Genomic DNA, 21,697 nt, shown 5'->3' with positions numbered 1-21,697 from the left:
GTCAAAAGCCTTGCTAAAGTCAAAGTAGACCAACATCCACTACTCTTCCCTCAACTACCCAGCTAGTCATGCCATCATAGAAGGCTATCAGATTGACCAAGCATGATTTCCCCTTGGTGAATCTATGTTGACCAATCCCAATAACCTTCTTTTCCTCCACATGCTTAGAGATGACATCCAGAACGAACTGTTCCATAATGGAGGTCAGACTGACTGGTCTGTGGCTGACTGGCCTGTAGTTTCCTGGGTCCTCCTTCTTGCCCTGTTTGAAGACTGAATAGACACTGGCTTCCTCCAGTCCTCTGGCACCTCTCCTGTTCTCCATGACCTCTCAAAGTTGATGGAGAGTGCCTTGGCAATAACATCTGGTTGGACAGGTCTCCGAGCAACCTGACCTAGCTGAAGATGTCCATGCATATTGCAGGGGAGGTTGGACTAGATGACCTTTAAAGGTCATTTCCAACCCAAACTATTCTATGATTCTATGATCTGCCAGCTCCATCAGCACTTGTGAGTGCATCTCATCAGGGCCCATGGATTTCTGGGTATCAAGTTTGCCTAAATGAACTCTAATCCCATCCTCTTCAACCAAGGGTAAGTCTTGCTTTCTCCAGACTTTTCCTCTTACCTCCAGGGTCTGGGATTCCTAGAGGCCAGCATTAGCAGTAAAGACTGAATCAAAGAAGGCATTCAGTAACTCCACCTTCTCTATATCCTCTGTCACCAGGGCACCCATCTCATTCAGCACCAGGCCCACATTTTCCCTAGTCTTCCTTTCGCTACTGATGTACTTGGAAGAAGCCCTTCTCATTGTTCTTGACATCCCTTGCCAGATATAATTCCAGTGGGCCTTAGCCTTCCTCGTTGCACCCCTGCATACCCTGACAACGTTCCTATATTCCTCCCAAGTGGCCAGTCCCTTTTTCCACGTTCTGTAAACTTCCTTCTTCCACAGTTTTTCCAGAAGCTCCTTGCTCATTCTTGCAGGTCTCCTGCCTCCTTTGCTTGATTTCTTCCTCCTAGGGATACACTGATCTTGAGCCTGGAGGAAACGGTGTTTGAATATTAACCAGCTGTCTTGGACACCCTTACCTTCTAGAGCCTTAGCCCACGGGATTCCTCCAAGTAAGTCTTTGAAGAGGCCAAAGTTAACTTTCCTAAAGTCCAGGGTTGTAATCCTATTTATTTGCCCTGCTTCTTCCATGCAGGATCCTGAGCTCCATCATCTCATGGTCACTGTAGCCAACGTTGCCCCCAGCCTTCACATCCCCAACTAATCCTTTTGTTTATTAGTACAAGGTCCAGCAGCACACCTGTTTACTCATTACCTGCTTACTTACTTACCTCTCCTCATTGGCTCCTCCACCACCTGTATCAAAAAGTTGTCATCAGTGCTCTGCAGAAACCTCCTGGACTCTGCATGCCTGACTGTGTTGCCTTTCCAGCAAATCTCAGGGTGGTAGAAGACCCCACAGGAACCAGGGCCTGTGACGGTGAGGCTACTTTCAGCTGCCTATAGAAGGCCTCATCGACTTCCTCTTCCTGGTCAGGTGATCTGTGGTAAACACCCACAACAGCATCACCCATATTAGCCTGCCCCTTAATTCTTAGCCATAATCTCTTGACTCATTCTTCATCCACTCCTAGGCAGAGCTCGATACATTCCAGTTGCTCTCTGACATAAAAAGCAACTCCATCAGCTCGCCTTGCTGGCCTGTCTTTCCTAAAAGGTAGGTAGCCATCTATGAGAGCATTCCAGTCATGTGAGCTATCACATCATATCTCTGTAATTGCAAAGAGATCATGGCCCTGCAACCACACACAGATCTCTAGTTCTTCCAGTTTACCCCCATGCTGCATGTGTTGGTGTACAGGCATTTCAGAGAGGTAATCGAGCATGCAGGTTTCCCTGGAGGGGTGCAAGAGGATCTACCATAGCCATACACACTCTTGAGGTGGCTGGCCTTCTGGTTGTTATCTTGGGGTGCAGCTAAGGAACATCTGACGGTGCTCTGGTTGGCGTGGTTTATTCCGCAGCTGGATGCGATGCTATGAGCATTGCCATTTTGGACCCCACCCCCGAGTCCTTTAGTTTAAAGCCTTCCTCATGAAGTTGGCAAGCCTGCTGCCAAAGATTCCCTTGCCTCTTGTAGACAGGTGGATTCCATCCCTCCCTAACAGGTTATAGTCAGCAAAGAATGTTCCCTTGTCATAAAAGCCAAAACCCTCGCAATGGCACCAGCTATGGAGCCAGAAGTTGATATGCATTATATGTTTATATATGTTATAGGGGACCATGTCAAAGGCCTTACAGAAGTCATCCCTGGAGGTATTTCGTCATCCCTGGAGGTATTTCACCATCCCTGGAGGTATTTAAGAAACATGTAGACATGGCACTTCAGGGCACGCTTCAGGGCACTTCAGTGCCCGAGATTGTTGATTGTTGGTTTGTGTCTGGTTGTGGGTGGGGTTTTTTTGGTTTGGTTTTTTTTTTTTGTTTTGTTTTCTTTGGTTGGACTCAATGATCTCAAAGCTCCCTTCCAACCATGAAGATTCTGTGATCTGAAGTCCAGATAGATGACATCTGTAGTTCTTCCTTTGTCCACTGATGTAGTCAGTCTAGCATAGAAGGCCACTAAGTTGGTCAGGAAGGACTTGCCCTTGGTGAAGCCACGCTGGCTGTCTCAAATCACCTCCCTGTCCCCCATGTGCCATAGCATAGCTTCTAGGAGGATCTGTTTCATGATCCTCCCAGGCACAGAGATGAGGCTGACAGGTCAGTTGTTCCCAGGGTGCTCCCTTCTACCCTTTTTAAAAATGGGTGCAATGTTTTCCTTTTTCCAGTCACCGGGGACTTCACTTGACCGCCATGACTTTTCAAATATCACGGAGAGTGGCTTGGCAACTACATCAGCCAATTCCTTCAGGACTTGGGGGTTAGAACTAGATGATCTTTAAGGTCCCTTCTAACCCAAACCATTCCATGATTCTGTTACTCTGAGATGCACCTCATCAGGTCCTATATGTTCAGGTTCCTCAGGTGGTCATGAACCTGATCTCCTCTTACAGTGGAGATACTTTGCTCCCCTAGTCCTTGTCTTGCAGTCCATCCACACGGGAGGTGTGAGGAGAGGTTGCCAGTGAAGACTGAGGCAAAAAAGTTGTTGAGTACCTCAGCCTTCTCCTCATCTGTTGTTACCAATTTGCCAGTCTTGCTCATCAGGGGGGTACACCTTCTTTGACCTTCCTTTTCTGGCAGGAAAAGCAGGACCTGCAGAAGCCCTTCTTATTATTCTTTGCAGCCCTTGCCAAGTTCAGCTCCAGCTGTTCCTTGGCCTTCCTGACCCCATCCCTACACAACCAGGCAGCATCCCTATACTCTTCCCAGGATACCTGTCCCTGCTTCCGTGGCCTGTGCATTTCCTTCTTGCCCTTTAGTTTGACCAGCAGGTCTCAACTCAGCCATGCCACTCTCTTGCCTTCCTTTCCTGATTTCTTATACCCGGGGATCGAGAGCTCTTGTGCTCTATGGAAAGCCTCCTTAAAGATCTGCCAGCTCTGTTCTGCTCCCTTGTCCCTGAGGGCAGTTTCCCAGAGGGTCCTATTGAATAACTCATTGAACAGCTGGAAGTTTGCTTTCCTAATATTCAGGGTCCTGACTTTAGTCTTTGCCTGACCCATATCTCTCAGGACTGCAAAGTCCCCCGGTGCATGATCACTGCAGCCCAGGCTGTCTCCAATTTAAAGAAAGCCAATGAAAGTATACTGGAAAATATGCATAGAAATTATTATGATGTGAAGATAAGTTACAGAACTCTAGAAGCCTTTCCCTTTAGTAAGCAAAGGTAAGAAATGTGAACACTTGAATTGCATGAAGTTATTCATTTTAAATTGTGACAAAATTTAAATTGTGATCAAAATCTTGACAGTCCATGATACATTCTAACTATCCTGCCAAGAACAATAACTTATTACATGTCAGTTGAGAGTCACACAAACATTTCTGGTGGTCATGGCTTAAAATTTGCCAAATGTGAGCTCCAGTGGATCAGAAAATTGCACAGGCAGATGCAGGCTATCAAAACTGCTGTTCTGACAGCCCTGAAAAAAGGAAACCTCAGGAACTGGGGACTGAATGTGTAACAGAAAGAGCAGTTAGTTCTAAGAGCAACTGCAAACCACATCCAGTTCTCTGCCATAACATTGGATGCTCAGAAAAAAAGTAGTAGCATTACAGGACAAATACTCAGAAGGATGAAATCAAGCCCAAAGACTGCTCACAATCTTATAAAACAAAGAAATTCCTTCTGTAATATTTATGTCTGTATTTTACATAAAATCATTCACAACCTGACAGAACAAAAAAATAGACCAAATTTCTCAAATAACAGTCTCTTGGATGAGCCTGACCCCTCTGAATTATCACTGACGACTTGCCATCTTCTAAAAAACATTTGTTGCTATTTTCAACAAATGTAGAGCACGTGGAATTGCAGAGGTTTGAATTTAAGTGTCGATTACAGCTAACAGTTCATGCAACCTGAAAGCAAACAGATGTGGTGTAGTCACAGATAATTTTGGATAACTTGCAAAATAATGATGAAGGGAATGTATTACTAGAGTCAGCTGGTAGCAGAGGCACAGACAACCACAGTTAGACTTGTGTTACAATGGAATAATTAATAATAAATGGTACTACAGGCCTCTGTTGTTAGTAAGAGGACAACACAGCTTCTTACTTACTTACTAAAATGACTACTTTAGCAAAAATTAAAAATGTATTTTCAGGACATGGTGTATACATTACCTTTTTCTACTTTCTATTTCCCTAAATGCTTCCCTTGGCTAACAAAAAGCATTTCTCCATTAACCAAGTTGATTTGCAGCCAACTCACTTTCATCCATATCCCTATCTTGGTCAAAGCCTGGAAAAGCAATTATACTCTACCATCTGGGCTGGATGAAAAGGATACAGAGAACTGAGATCAACAGCATATTGATGACACCGGAGCCAAAACCTCCCACACTTTCCTTTACTATTATTTATGGTAATAGTATTATGGTGTGTATGGTGTTTTACAGGCAAGACTGAAGACAGAATTCTAGAAGGGAGAAGGAGTGGTGTTTTTCCACACACATTGAAAAAGCAGAGGCATGATCATCCTTACAAGACCAGCATGTGAAAGTCATTTGTTCTTTATAATGCTTTGGGCTATCAATGGGGAAAACAAATACATTGACAAGCCAGCCCCATCCACCCTATCAGACAAGTCTCTTTAAATACCTCATTGTCAATATAAGTGAGTTATGCATAGATCTTTAAGAATCCAAGGAAAAGTTGGAATTAATACAACTATTCTCAATTATTATTGTCATCAAAATCACCTTCTGTGTCCAAAGGCATTGCCTAAAAGATCAAGGAAATCTTTAATTCAAGTACAGCTGGCCCACCGCTATGTTTTCCATACCTCTCTTTCCAAAAGTCACTGATAAAAATGACAGTAGTTTAATGGTTATTAATTTAGCCACAGTTGGCAACTCATCCTTCAGGAGAATCTAAAATTTATAAAGCTCTTTAGAAAAATAACATCTGCAAAGTGTTATCATAATAATTTTCCAATAGTAGGAAGGAAATTATGGTATCTTGAATGCTACACCATTCTTGATGTTATAAAAATGTTTCATTTTCACAAAGGAATCAGTCAAATGTGAGCATATTTAGAGAATATAATTCTCTACCCTGATAATAATTATTAACTGATAATAATTAAAGCTATTGAAAACTTTCCTTATTTGAAATTTAGAAAAAAGACAGATATGATGCCTTATTTTTAAAATAAACACTTAAAAATGGTTATCAGCTTTTATGAGCTTATTAAAAAGTACTCATATTATAATTATATGGCACAGCTTCTGCTGAACTGGTTAAATTTCCAATTACATTAAATAGTAATGTAATAAGATTTTAACATGTTCTAATCATGCAAACCTGAAATCAGTGGAATGGAACAAGCAGAAGAAAATGGACCGGTACTAGAGAAACTATGACAAAGACAAAATCAAAATGGGATCGTATCTCTTCAGACTTTTTAAGAAGATTAAGCATTGTCATGGCAAAATGAATCACAAGAGTTACTTATTTTTTATTGCTTCCACTTCTAGACCACAAATTTAGGAAGATTTTTTTCAGTCTTTATATTCTGGATAATAAGTTGTAGAACAGATGAGAAAAATGTGTTGTAAAACTGGTAATAAGATCAATGGGTCAGTGTTAACTAAGCACAAAATAAGTCAAAAATAGTATTACCATTAGCTGTACTTTCACTTTACCATGACATGGAATCTTGACCAAAGAATTGTTCTAAATTCTGGCAAAAGGTAATAATTAAGGGCTAAACAGAAATCCAGCCATACTACTCACTAAGCTCAAAATGTCCTGAAGTGTCCTTGATGGCAGGATTCAACTGGACTTTAAGACACCTGAACTCAGATATCTCCACATTAGTGTCTACAGGTGTGCTAGGTATCCCAGTACAGTCAATTCATATATTCATATATAATGTCTTAAGGTTCCCTAAACACAGCATGTAGGACACGGGACCTGTGCCTTTTCTGGAAGCTGGAGGTAGAGTAAGATATTATACAGCATCTTAAAAGGCATCAGCGATGAAGCGTGGATCACTGAATCAAGCCACTTCGCAGCACTATCAGCAATGGCCAAAAACATATGAAACAACTCAGGTAAGCAGTAAGGGCACAAGTCAGATGGCTAATTACAGGCATCTAGTGCATTTGAGATGCATCCCACTTCCAGTTAATGTGCCAGAGGGCACAGATCTCCCATATATATCTATTGATATCTGTCAACCCTATAAGCCATCTCAGCCACTCTAGGGCAATTCGCATGGCACCAAGCAACTGTGCTTAAGTAATTGAACCAAGTCCTAAATATCAAAAAACAGCTGAGAGACAAGACAGTTCTCAATCACCAGTTGATTCCTCTCTGCATAGCCAATAGGCAGCTGGTTTAGTAGCTTAACTTTATGTCTTCTTCATACCATTCAGGCAAGGCAGGGCTAAGGAACTTGCCTATCCTCTCTCTTCTCTTTCCCAATAACTTCTTCATGTAAGCTGTTTTGCTTTATATGAAGCCAACATATAGTTCAATTCAAAGTATGTTTCCAGGCTTTTAAAAATTCAGCTGCGATCAGCTGTGGATTCTGTTAAATCTCTTTCCTAATCACAGTGTTCCACATGACATACCTTCATCACTTACCTTGCTCCCCGATTTCTCACATAGTAACACCTATATTTAATCTCATCTTAACTACTTGCATTAAAAGTAAACCCTAAAGCCACATACAGTTCCTTTCCAGATGCTGCTGTTGAATTATTTCCCTATGGGCTTCACCTAACATTCCACCAATGTCCTCTGGCGCTTCAGTCCACACATCTCATGCATTCAAAGCCTTTAAACTTTTTTTTTTTCCAAGAAACTCATAAACTAACACCTTTATTCCCATACAAACCAGCTAACATCTGTGGACAAAAAAAAAACAGCCAAACAAAGAAGAAATGTCTACCCAGCACAGTTTTTTACCAATGCACCTTTGAGCAGTTTTTGCCTGTAATAAATCTATTTTTTTGTTGCAAGAGCTGTTGAGAAGCACTCTCCTAAATACATTTAATGCAAATAAAAAATTTAATTGGAATATAACAATTGGAGTAACTTTCATTCATTTACACCAAACCATAAAATAAATCTCCACTTAACAAGACTATTATCTAAACAGTATCAGCTACAATGTTCTGACAGAAAGTGTACTTTTCTTCTCATCACCTGCAACTTATTTGTCAACTTTTGCAACATTAGAATTTTGTCCCAAACTATGATTGAATCTTTGCCATTAATTATTATGTCTAACCCAGTAAAACTGTGAAAAGTCATGAGCTGATTACTTCCAACTCTAACGCCTTAAGATTAAAAAGCAACCCTTAAAACAATCCCTGAAAGTATTTTCCTGACATGTAAATCATGCATTTATCAGTTTTCTGATTGCTTCAGAGAGATTGACTAAAAGCCCAGACAGTCAAAAAAATAGTTTGAATGTGATTCACAATCTCTTATTTAATAAATTCTATATTATTCGTTATAACTTATGTCACTATCAACGTATTACAAAATAGAAAAATCTTTTATCTCAGCTGCACACCATTTTGACATTTCTGCCCCAAAAGGGCTATACAAGTATACACTAATACAGCAGTAATAAAATATTTCCCTTTTGCTGAAAAGCAAAAATGCTGAATTAGCTTTACTGGTATTTAGCAAGGTACGAAAGCCTGATTTTCATCATGGAGCTACAGGCGTCATATTACATCCTCTTATCTCAGAAATTCCAAGTCAGCCAATAAAGTAACTTTCCTCAGAGTTTCAATATCCTGATAAGGTTTTCTGTGACAGAAGATGGATGGATTAGACAGCCAAAGGGAACCTTTTCCTCTAAATCTGTGTCTGATAGCTTTTTTTCCCCCCATTCTTAAAACTAATATTTTTCTGTTCCAATATTTTCTGAGGTTCAGTTAATTGACGGTCCTTCATTACACTGCATGTCAAGGTCCACAAATACATTACGATGTACATTGGCACACATTATAAGATGGTACGTATTCCCCAACAAGTTCACAATACCGCACACCATCTTTAATACACACTTCTCTTTCATACTTCATCTATCTTTTTAAATATACATTTGGGGGAAAAGAAAAATGCTAAGGAAAATATTTCATCTTTGCAAAATGAATGAGAGAGCTAAACAATAGAAAAGAATTCAACACAGCCTGAAGTACTAAATAACTACTTTTCTGAAGTCCCCCTCAGTTTCTTTAAATATAATTTCTTCCATATTTGACACATCAAAGGATCTCAATAACCTTCAATTCCTAAAATTTCAGAGAATCATCACCTTGGTTAAATGCCTCAAATATTTATGTTGTGAAAGAGCAGAGGGTGACAAGAATTCATTTCAGCTCTATCTCTGGATGGTACCAACGCTGCACTGGTTTCTCATTGTGTGATATTCATACAGAAACTGAAATTCAAACACACACTTGCATAAACAAGTGAATCTTGCAACCCAGATGCTGCAAGAATTGGAGCTACCTTTTTTCCTTTGAAACACAAAAAAAGGTCCTAGCACTAAAACTAGGAGAAATTAAGTGTAACTTCATTCTCGGTACCCAGCATTCCACCTTTAAGCCAAGCCTAAATTAAAAAAAAAAAAAAAACAAAAACAAACTTGCAATCCTAGCCAATATAGAGATGACTGTTACTACTATTTGTCACTTTGTCAGACAGTTCAAAGATATAAAATTTGCTTCATTAGGAGCAGTAAATATTTTGCTTTATGAAAACTTCTATGTCTGACCGTCTGGTAAGTCTTGCAGTAGTCTTATAAGGCACTTGTGAGATCTCCTTACCCAAACTAGAAGCTAGAAGATCCACAAATTGTAAATAAAATCCTTATTAAAACCTCAGACAAAGATAATATTCCCATTTATTTCAGTAGGAATTAAATTTGGATCTGGTTGATCTTAGGCAAGCCACTTATCTTCACTCTCAGCCAAGGCAATGAGAAAATGAATTAAGAAGAATGATCTCAAGACGTATGAATTTTAAAATGATGATTTGACACATGGGGTGTCTGAAATTAATCTTTTTCCTTGAGCTGGCAAGAGAGGAAATGAACATCACTGTGCCCATATGTAAGCTTTGAAGGAGGTGGAGGTGGACAAGTCAAAAATGGGATCTCACCAAAAAACAGATGTTGGGTCTGAGCAGAAATTTCCTGTGTGTTTTTTTAGTTCCCAAATTTGCAGAGCAAGATCTGTAAAATCCTTTACAACATTTCCAGCTGTATTATAAAGTTCTAAACCCACATAATAACCCCAATATAGCATAAATCTGTATCAACTAAAAAGCTCCTGTTATCTTTCCACTATTTGCAATCTAATGGCACAAAAGAACTACAAGTTAGTGACTTCATTTAGGTCAAACTTACACTTTATTATCAGCCTCTTAACTTCTAACATCCTGTTTAAGACCTTTAACAAGCCAACTACTTAGCCTTTTCAGACATTCTCTCTTCAACATTTTATCCACCAACGTTCCTGAGCTCTTATTTTGCAGCATAAAGAATACCTGGCTGAAAAAATTGGCCTGAGTCTACTGACTGGATCTTCTAAAGGGGAAACTCCTCTTGACTTCAAAGAAAACTTTGGAAAGAGCTCAGCGTTGAACTCCCTCTACTCCAGTTAAATTCACTGGGAGTTTTTGTGTTTTATTTACTACCTTCAGTGTCAGCCCGTATGAAATGTAATTTATCATCTCCAAAGTCATCAAGAAAAGATACAGCATACCAATACAAACTTAATGGTTTATAATTTCATTCTAATTCATATTTACAGTTAACCTTTCTACTTTATATTCTTGTATTTATTTTCTTTTTTGAATAACATTGCATGCTTTACATCTTACGAACATTACGAAAATAAATGCTGCTTGGGAATCTGCAAAAAAACCCAAAAAGTCCTATTCTTGTCAAGATCCATCTACTGAGTTCTGTATTGACAAGGCTTCTACATGTAGAGGAGTATGAAGGGCTGGAAATCAGGAATTTCAAAGTCTCTTAGTGATCAGTTATTTAGTCTTCAATTACATGAAAGACAACATAAAATCTAAGTATCTTGAAAGTTTAGGACTAAAACACAGAATGAAGTAAGAATGGTGGGTAAAGGAAAGAGAAAAAAAGAAAGGATACAAGATCTTTGCTCCATGCAATTAATATACTTTATACTGATTTCATTAAGTTCCTTTAAATAACCTCATCCTTTTAAAGAAGAAACAATATAAAATTCCGGACATCTAGCTTCCTTTTTCTCTACTAAAAATACACTTTATATGCAATCTTCAGCAGACAAAAAAAAACTGAATGCAAATTATGATGTATTTATTGCGTATTGTAATCGTCATAATAAATTAATATATCTACAATATTGATGACATTAAATTTTTATAATACTTCTTAAACTAAATAAATTACATAAAAAATTAAAATAATTTAAATAGTTATTTAAGGAGAGCCTGCAAATATGAATTTGTTCCTGGAATATGTAATTACATGGAGATAAAAAGAACATGAAATATAGTATGCCTCAAATCAGTTGCTGTGAGGTGTAGCTGAAAGATTAAAATAAAACAGACATGCCTTCTTCTCCCAGGTAGCATAATACCATATGCCTCATTTTTTATACTGTAATTTGAATCAAGAATCAACCATCAAATACAAGAAGTGATTAAGACAAATATACATAATTGTCATATGAACTGTGGTTTTTGTTGTTATCCTTGAATTACTTTAAAAATAAATTTGAGAGGTTTCTGGCATATGGTTAAAATATGATAGTATCCTGCCAAATCTAAACTATGAAATTAAAACTGCAAAAGTAAGACACTTGTGTGCATCTCTTGATCCAAGAGTGTCATGCAGTGAGGACATGAGGGAATCTTAGGCTGTGTGGTTTAGGGCTGGCTATTTAGGCATGTAACATATAAATCACCGCAACCTAGGCACCGAAACAGAAGTCAGCTGTCAAAATTAGAGAATCCAAGCTCTTCTTCATTATCATACATATTTAGCATGCAGAATTTGTGTTCCTCTCCGGTTATAAAACTGACAATAACATACACTGTGCTTTCCACTGATAATATACTAATCAATTGTTAATAATTCTGGGTATTGCATCCCACATGACAGCCTAAATCTGTGACAGAAATCCTACGAGATAACATAGCACATATTAGCTTATTTAGGTAGATTTATGCCTCCTAGAGTCAGTCACATCCAGCAGAGCAAGAGACTAGTTTTATTTTTGACTTATTTTTGCTTGTTTGTGGTAGATGTAGGCAGCCCTCACCAAACCATGTAACTCCTAATATACTCCTAATATACAGTATCTCTTAATTCACCTAGCTAGTGGTATATTAAAACACAACGCTCTAAGAGAAAGAATCTTACCCTCTTGTAGAGTAGGATGCACTGATTTAAGTGGCAGAAGATCAGTATTCACACTGAACTTGACACTCTGACCTCAACTAATTCTACTTTTTCCAAGTACTATAAGCCATGCAACATAATTAAAACCTGGATTTGGAATTGTCTCTATTTTACATCATTTAAATATCTAGTCCTCTATTCCTTACTACGTAAACTTTAAAATCTCTTAAGAATCAAATCATTTTCACTACAATGGAAACCACCTTCTTCTAAACTTAAATCATATGTAATTCACTCATTATTTTGATTAGAAAGCTATTAAAGAATGTCACCACTTGATACTTAGCTTCTAAATTTCTACTCTGCTTTTAAAATATAAAAAGATAACAAGTGTTTGCTTGTGTGTGGCAACATATCCTTTATTTTAAGGAGCTCTTTCGTCGTCTTCTCTCCCTGTCTGCCCATCCTCCAGGTCTTAACACTAGATATTGAACAGATCAGTCCTTTTACATTTCATCTCCATTTTTCTGACCATTCCAGAGTGCAAAACCTAACCCATCCCAGCTGGTATTCAATTTCTTGAACATGACTAACCAAACAAGTCTCAGATAAGGTCTTTTGCAATGGCACTAACGTTTCCCTGTTTGACTGGTAATTTCTTCTCTGATGTATCTGAGGAGTTAATCTGATTTTTTTAACAGCTGTACTGTACTGGCAGCTCACAGACCTACAATTATTGAGTATTCCAAGGTTCTTCTCTGCTTCAATCGCTTCTAACTGATAATGTCCCTTTCTAGTTTGGATTATTAGTCTCAAAGTACATAATCATTCTGCATCCTTGAATTTCATCTCAGTCTTTTACACCCCTTCTTTAGCCATCCAGCTCTTCCCTGCTGTGTCCTTTTAGCATATTCCTAATGCATTAAAATTCAATTTTAACCTACATGAAAACATAGCATTAAGTCGGATGCAGGATAAGACCAATGCCAGTTGCTCTCAGAGAATCCCTCCTTCCAGCCAGAAGGTTTCCACTAAGCCAGAGGATGATGACCAGCAGTGGATGAACAGCCAGCCTTCCTCCCTGGTGCACAGCCTGAGCTTTTTACAAAACAGAACACAAAGTACATTACTAATTCCAGTCAAGTGCTATGAGTCACCATCAGTAGCAATCTCCATCAGTGTGGAAATCTCCCTAGTTCAGCTACATCTACTGCCACCTCCTTTCTACGTAGATCCTAGCACATTTTACAGTTCTGATATAAATTCATCTTTAACAAATTCTCGTGTAGCTATAGCTCCTATTTAGTAAAATTAATCAGACCCTTAGTATTAAGTTAATCAGATGTATTAATAAAAACAGTATACACTGAGATAATGCTAAGAGAATGAAGGAGAACTAGGATCCCCTTGTATAAAACATAAAACAGTATTTCTGAAGCAAACAAGATGAAGAAATTAAGAAAATGGAGTAAGATGAAGATACTACAACAGGAATATGGTGTCCTATTGACTATTCGGCTGTTTGACAGTTTATGCAATACAGACTAGTCTAAATAAGAGTGAAATAGCTATTAGTAAATTCTAATATAGTAGAAAAATCTGATTACTTTCTCTTTAGCCATTATCCCAATTACCTTTTGCTTTTCACCTCTCCTTTTCAATAATTTTGCTCCTCAATCAACCCTGTTTTGAAGTCAAATATAGTTGTAAAAATAATACAAAATTGCTGGCTAAATGAAACAGAAAAATTTATATGTATTTGGGTTTTTTTGGAGAAAACGTAATTATTTTACTTTTACCAGGGCCCTAGTAGCAACAGTCTAGTAACACCTACATTTTACTTTGTCTTTAAAGGAACACCCTGAAAAATTCCTGAACATTTTCAGCAAGAAAATAAACTCCTCGTTTTCATCAAAGATGAAAGCACTAACTCATTTCTGGGAAACTGTTCTTACACTCCAAGCCCTTTCCCCTACTTTATTTCTTGGTGTACCCACATAAATGTCATCACAGTGGTGCTCCCATAACTGTCTTACATACACTGGTTAAAACAAAAAAATCACTTTTTACAATCATTGAGCTAGTATGGTTTGTAGATCCCATAAAGAGGAGTATGGTTTTTCTTGAACTGGCTTGGTTACAGAATCACCCATGTGAGAAAAATGGAAATTTGAACAGATTCATGTCAAGTGAAGAAACTTATTGAAATCATCTAATAAAAATCAGAGCACGGTAATGCAGATGCAAATGTTAAAACATTAACAGTGACCAACTCCAGACTTAATTAGTGTTGATGGACTGTGAGTCTTACAATCACATCAATATGCACAGGGAGGGTAAGCAGCAAATTCTCATGTTTGCTGTTTACTGAGGAAGATATCTTTCCATATCTTTGGGAAGAAAAATGGTGATGAAAATGAAAGAATAGCACTGGAAAAATAAAGCAAAAGTTACAGGCATCCATCAAAATAAAGAAACCACTGTTTTTTTCTCGATCTGTGATTTTCTGGGAAAATATTACTGCTTGTCTTTGACTTCAAACTCTGTTGCAAGCCCTTGAACCTTTCAGATGCTTTGTCTGATAGGGGGCACAGACTGACGTAACGAAGTGGCATTATCAAGGTATTTTTAAGGAATTTTTTAAAAACATTCACATCTTTTGAAAGAAAATGACACACCAAAATATACCAAGGGCATGCTGAAGAGGATTATAGTGCTTTGCTTTATGCCTCATACATAAAAGTCCTTTCATTCTATTTTACTTCTTTTTACAGTAAAAAAAATGCTTTTGCACTTTTACAGAAATGACTGAAGGAATTACGTCCGATTTTTTCTCCAAAATTCAATGCTGGATAAAGACTACTCTCAGGTAACTGTGACAGCTAGAAGTTGCATGGAGCTTACCTATACAAAGCTCTGTGCTCACAATAGCTTTTTTTATGGTTTGGCAAAGTTTGGATCTACATCTGCCATAAGCATTCCTTTGGGTACTCCATAGATGTAGCTTCTGAGATATCAAGCCCAGATCATCTGAAGCAAAGTCACAGTGCAGTGCTGCCAGCTTTCATGGCACTCAGAGCATTGTATTTTTCATGATCTCCCCACCTCTGAAGTTACATTGCTATCCAATAATTGAATTTCACTTCCAGATGGTGGAGAAAAATGGAAGACATACCCCTGGTATATCTGAAAGGTGTCGGAAACAGGAAGAAAGATGTAATGAATAAGAAGTGCATTTTTTTTAAGACATGATATTTAAACCAATTTTGTTCTAGACTTGGCTCATGTTCTGTAATGTTTGAAGCACTGAATGATTACTGGAGTTAAGACTCAGGAGAGAATGACAGTTCAAATACAATATGCCCCCAACAACATATGCGTTGTTATAGCAAAGACAATGTCACACTCAATTTCCTTCGAGCTCTCCATATTGACATCTTCCTCCAAAGTCCTTCCAGATTTATGCAGCCTCTCCCTGAAAGCCACTGGTAGCTTTCCCTTTCCTTCATTTCTTTCTTTCCAAACGCACAATTAGGACAGTCTTGGCCTATGGTCTTCGTTTGGCCACCTGCCCGCATGCCTCCTCATCTGACTTCCACTCCCCACTATCTCCAGCCGCTCTCCACACCTGTGGAGACAGACAGGAGGGTCAGCAACCACCTCCACTCATCCCTCCATGACAACCCCATCCTTACACAGAGCACCACCGGCCAAAAGGAGGGTACAGCTGTCCCGGAGGAGTCAACAGCTCTGCCTCTGCACGCCACGGCTGTGGTGACTTCCCACCTGAGAGCGCAGATGGGTCCACCACACTCTGGTTTGTGAACTCCGAACTCCAGGGGAGCAAAGGCGATACTGTGGCCTCGCCAAAATACGTGTCACCGTACAATTTCATGACTTCCCACAAAGTGGATTACAACAGGTGAGTGGCGGCACAGACGAGCAGATTTTTTTAACACTGCCCTCATCCTTGCCACTAGCGCTGCCTACCTATGTGTCTACTACCAGTCAGGCGGTTTAAAACCAGCCGCCTTCTGAAACGCTCACCGGGAAAGGCCCGGCGACGGGTGGGGATGAGAGAGGCCCCCTCTGGGCGGGGCGGGCCGGGAGAGGGGCGCGGGCCGGCCCGCAGGCAGGGGGCAGCAGGGACACAGGGTATGTGTGTGAGGGGCGAGGCGGCGGCGAAGGGGCGGCATCGAGGGGGCGAGGCGGAGGTGAAGGGGGCGGCATCGAGGGGGCGAGGCGGAGGCGAAGGGGGCGGCATCGAGGGGGCGGCGGCGGCGGCCCCCCGCGCCCGGCGGGCCCCGGCCTCCCCCTGGTGGCGGCCGCGCCTCGCCGGGCCGGCACCATCCCATCCCTTCACCCCCAGCCCGGCGATACCTGCCCGGTGTGCGGAGCCGCCGGCTCCCCGATCCACAGCTGCTCCTTGAGGAGGTGCTGGTAGCTGAGGCAGTGCTTCAGCGCCGACGGCACCGTGCCCATGGCGCGGCGGCCGGGGCGCTCGCCGGACGCCCGGCAGCCAGCCGCAAGGTCGGCACAGCCTCCCGGCCGACGGGGACACCCCCCCCCGCGCCCCGGCCCCGCGCCCGCCGCAGCCCCCGCCGCAGCCACTGGCTGCAGCCCGGCCCCGAGCAGCGCCTGTGATTGGCGGAGGGCGGGAGCCCGCCGCGCCGGCAGCCCCGCCGCGCCCCCTCCCGCGGCTGCTGCGGCAACCGCCGCCTCGGCCCGCCAACGGCCGGCAACCGCCACCGCGGAACGGCCGCCGTTCCTCACCTCCTCCTCCTCCTCGCCTTCCACCGGCAGAGGAGCCCCGGAGGCGGCTGCCCGCGTTTGGTGTTGCCTGCGGGGCGGGGGTGGGGGAGAAACCCCTGAGGAGGCTCGGCGGGCCCACAGCTCGGTGTTGGGGGGCTCCAAGCGTGGGGACGGCCAGCCGTCCCCGACACTCTGCATCCCGGGGGGAAAGGGGGCCCAGCCCGGGCTTTCCATGCTTTTGGCAGAAGGCTTGCGGGGCACAGAGAGGAGCAAGGGGAAGGGAGCGGGCTGCTTCGAGACCAAGGCCGCTTGCCCTGTTGGGGCTCCTGAGGCTGTGCAAACGGTGCGGAATAAAGCCTGTCGCGCTCGCTTGGCCGTTCAGGTGGCAGCAGGTCTTTTGACAGGAGGCTTTGTGTGCACGCTTGCATTTATGCTTTTCGTTTGTGCGGCAGAACCTTAGCACACGAAATACTTTCCAGGTTTTAGCAGCTCTCTCAGAAGCAGCAGGTTATATTTTGTCATCTCCTTCAGCGTTCAGTGTGTCAGCCAACTTTCCAAACTACTCTCAAGCGAAATACCGTATGCATTGGAAATTGTTTCTGGATCGTTCCTTTTCCGGGGTATCAGGGATTTTTTGTAAAATTCACTAACCTTTCCCTCAGTCATTTTCTGCAAGAGATTATCAGGTTTACAGCCAAGCCTGTTGCAGTCGTTCGCGGATAGAAATGATGCTCTCAAAGCACCGTCTCTTTTCTTTCGCTGTTTTGCATTTCAAGCTTGCGGTTCTGTGCACCCAAAACTCTCCCTGTTTCTGAGTGCAATTATTCACCAAAACTGGATGCTGATTGATTGGCTGGGAAATTTTTGTTTTTCAAGGATAATGACAGCTTTTCAGGAATAAAGTATTTAAAATACGATTTAAAAACTTATTTTGAAACATCGCTAGTTGGCATCTCTTCAATTTCAAATCTGGCCACAGGAAAGTGCCAGGGGGTTTCTCTACTGAATGCGAGCTGAGGCAGTTAGTATTTTTTCTGCCTTCTTCCAGTAAAATATTTGTGAATTCAAACTTCTTATATTTTCACTGTTCAAAATTCCACTAAGTTTCCGTTAAATCTGACTCTGGGTACTTGCTTTGGTCTGGTTACCTGTAAAGCTAGGGATGAAATATACAAAGGTTGGCCGTGAAATCAAGCCTTTCTCTTTTGTCTCCCAGGGAGAGACAGTTTATCGATGATGTCATACGAGTAAGGAGAAAAGCACTTAAATTTCATTTGCAATTTTCTATACATTTCACAGCGAGTTGAAAATAGATTGAAAAATGCAAGTGTGTGTATAAAGTATATCTCTCCTACCTACGTGGCATGTTCTCAAGTTACTTCAATATTGAAATCAAACTTAATATTCCCTTTAATCATCTTTCTTACAAATACCTCTGAAATGAGGTTCATTGTAACCCTCTGTAGGTAGCTTGGCCGTCAAACTGCTGTCTTCTCCACAATAAATCCCTTTTAATAGCCTTGCTTCTTTGTTGGTCACTGTTGTTGTAACCATAAAAACATACTGCCAGAATTTGATGCCATTTTTGTAGGGCTTAAAGCAGCGTGCTCTAAGTCCACTGTGAATGCTTTCTGACTCAGGCCTGCTTTAAGACTCAAAGCGCCACCAAATATGCTGAGAAGGAGCATCTTTATCTGAAATCCCAGTGTTGTGGGACAGAGAAAGAAAATGTAACAGTGACACGTTATAAAGTAATTCCAATTAATCTGGATTCTCACGGAACAGTTTCTTGTTGTTTTTTTCCTGATGTACCTCTCATTCTCCCTGAAACCTGAATTTGTTGTTCACACTTGCCAATTTAGCACTGATTTTTTCAACTACTGCTTCTAATTTAATGTAAATTTTTGTTTCAAAATCAAGAGATATATACATAAGACAAATTTATCTGAAACTCCCATGTCTCTTGGGAGAAGGCTGTTAAATCTAGCACTGTGTGTTAAAGACTTTAGAGCTAAACCAAATTGTTTTTCCTAAACAGGAGCCACATGGGATGATAACACAATGTGAAAGTAGCTCCAAGAAGAGCGCGTCTTGGGCAGGCATAATTATGCCCATACTGTTCTTTGCTTGCAGGGGCTAAAAAACTTACTCCGCCCAACTTTCTGACTTAGCATGAAGGTAGGTAACATGCTGTTTAACCTTGTCTACTTTCGGTGGTAGTACCAGTATATTTACTGATTGAAGCTTTTGCAAAATCATGTGAAGAATAATGGAGACTTCTGGCAGATCTTTCTGCAACAGCACATGGGCCTCTCGTGGTCTGGACCTTTCTATGCCCTGTGCTGTTCCTTATTTTGATTCTGCATATCTTTTGTTCAACAATGGCATTTTGGAACAACTTCAGTTTACTAGAACACATGGAAGGACTCAGATGTGTTTAGTGCTACATCAGGATAACAAATAGAAATTGCACATGACTGGCTTTTGGCTTTCCATCTGTCTCTTAAAGCTATTTATCATTCTGATATTCCTCTGAATTTATCATTGTCGTTGGCTCACGCTCTGTTCTGGTCAAAGGTTTTAAAACGTTTATTAAAAGGAATGCTTTTCACTAAAATAAATAACCTGTCATAAAAGTCATGCCACCAAGCCTAGCAGATGGAGAGAACAGGCAAATTTGTGTAATATGCAGAGAAACTTCAAATATTACCATGAGAGATGTTTCTGTACTCCTTATTGTTCCCATGCAATTACACAGGTAGTTGGCAGTCAGATCATTAGGAGTGGAAACATCAAGCTGTTGGATTTCCTGCCGTGTGACACAAAGCCTTGGCCAAGAAAGGCATGGTAAAAATAAGTTGATGGTTTACAAGCATCTAAAAGAAAATAAGAAAGTTGTTTAAAGAGTGATTTGATGACAGCAAGAAGGACAGAATCAGAAGCAAGGGAGCTATTCATACTGCTGATAATTGTAAGTGCCAAACTGGCAAGCGGCCAAGGTGCCTACTAGGCAGGGATCAAAGACACATATGGTGAGTCTCAAACAACAAATAAGCCATAGAATTCTGGCAAGCCTTGCAGGAATAATATGCTCCAGCCCTGACAAAGAAGATGAGGGCTAAAGAACAAACAACGGGGCTACCAATAGTGGATGATACCTCAGGGAAAGCAAAGCTTTCATCATTTCAGTTTTATTGGAGAAAAATGCAGATAACTTCTCACATATGGTAGGTCTGGTTGATCTAAATTGATGGGAAGTGTAACACAATGTTAAAAAAGATTCTTTACAGTTGTGGCAGTAAATCAGTGTTCCATTAGCAGCGGCATCATTCAGAGACGGCATTCTTCAGAGAGTTAGTAATAGAATTACTTTGCCAAAGTAAGATTACACCCCAGGTGATAGACACCTGGCATTTGAAACAGACACAATCAAGAGGAAAGTCCAAGTTACGTCTTGCCAGATGTTGGATCCTGTTCTTTTCTATTCTTTCACTAATTCAGTCAGATGACAGGGTTTTGGCCAACTAGATGACAGTGTAAAACACACAAAGAAATTGAAACATTTTATTCTCATACTACTAGACAGTATTAAATAGGAAAAGAAGGAAATTCTGTGAGCTTAGACCTAGTTTCATAATCAACAGTTATACACCTATACACAGTCATAAAATAAAGGGACGTACCTTAAGCTAGGTTATTCTATATTTATACAGGGCACTGGCTTTACACTGGTAAGAATGGTACTCTGCAGCCCTTTGGGTGATCTCCAAAGTGCCAGCATTACATAGCTACATATAATTGTCATGAGGAATACCAAAGACAGCAGAGGATTGTAGCAGAAAGTGCTTATTTATGGATAACATTTTCCATTTGAGATATTTCCGTACTTGACAGAAATGTGGATGAACCAAATGTGTCCCTTGTGTTTTAGACTGCAAGTTCTCCCTCTCGGTGACCTGACTTACCACTTGGCATTATCAGGAGAAACAATGAGCCAATTCCTGCATAGATTTTCAAGGTGCTATTATAACATTTAAGAAAATATTTCCTTTTAAGAGCAAGTATTTTGCCTACTGTTACACAGACTACTTTACCATCTCTCTTTCACATAAATGCAGTTAGTATCTCCCTCTCCTCTCCCACCTGGTCTTTTCTGCCATTAAATACTGATGTGATTTCTTATATGGATTATAAGGTACGATATGCAGTAACCTCTGTTTTCCTTCCTCCTTTTATGTTACTAAGAGCCAAGAAAACAGTATTGATTTGTCAGTGGGGCCAGTTTTCTTGCTCTTCCAGCCAGCAACCGCTTTATATCACACAGTACAAAGAGAAACTATTAATCATCCTTAGGAAATATTTACTGAATAAGGAGGTGCTGGGACAATTTTCATGCTATATCCGTTTCTTCTCAAGTAGAGAGCATTTATCAGAGTTTAGCCAAAACATCACAAAATAACCACCTGGCAAGTGTACCTGCACTGCATTCTGGGGATAGTGCTTTCCAAACAGGAAAAAGAGTTAAAAGACCTGCACCTTTTCTGTGTTCTCTTAGGGAGCAATTCTGATTTATTTTAAACATGTCTTTTAGTATCAAATGAACAATATTCTAATGTATGCCTTTGTCTCCCCGCTGACTGTACAGAGACAAGCGTAACTACTCAGATGTAGATAGATTTAGTCGAATGAGTCCCACGCCACCTAACATTATTAAGTCCATTATATTGTCACTGCATTCGACTCCATACCTGATTTCTACCTCTGCAGACAAGGAAAGTCTTAAACCAGTACACTTAGCAAACTTGTTGATGACTTCAGAGAAAAGGTCACCAAGGAAGCGGGAAGTTGGCTGAAAGGGAGGGTAGAAATGAAGTTCAATATACAAATAT

At 40.7% G+C, this 21,697-nt stretch overlaps 1 protein-coding gene across 2 annotated transcripts in view; it reads right to left on the bottom strand.

Annotated features, from left to right (window-relative positions):
• Positions 1-16,727, bottom strand: part of HMGCLL1 (3-hydroxy-3-methylglutaryl-CoA lyase like 1) — a 78,801-nt gene extending 62,074 nt beyond the window's left edge. Inside the window, exons 1-2 of one of the 2 annotated variants that reach the window (XM_074153306.1) lie at positions 16,648-16,727; positions 16,437-16,613 (exon numbers count right to left, since the gene is read on the bottom strand). In XM_074153306.1, the coding sequence (XP_074009407.1) occupies positions 16,437-16,538 (102 nt within the window). In that variant the 5' untranslated portion in view covers positions 16,539-16,613; positions 16,648-16,727. Of the gene's footprint in view, positions 1-16,436; positions 16,614-16,647 lie in introns of those variants that run through there. The other variant, XM_074153305.1, reaches the window with a different exon arrangement.
• Between the last annotated feature and the right edge of the window lie 4,970 nt (positions 16,728-21,697).

This window comes from Numenius arquata, chromosome 9 (genome assembly GCF_964106895.1).
Source record: "Numenius arquata chromosome 9, bNumArq3.hap1.1, whole genome shotgun sequence".
NCBI classification, from domain to species: Eukaryota; Metazoa; Chordata; class Aves; order Charadriiformes; family Scolopacidae; genus Numenius; species Numenius arquata.
This window is presented reverse-complemented; position numbering and strand designations above follow the sequence as displayed.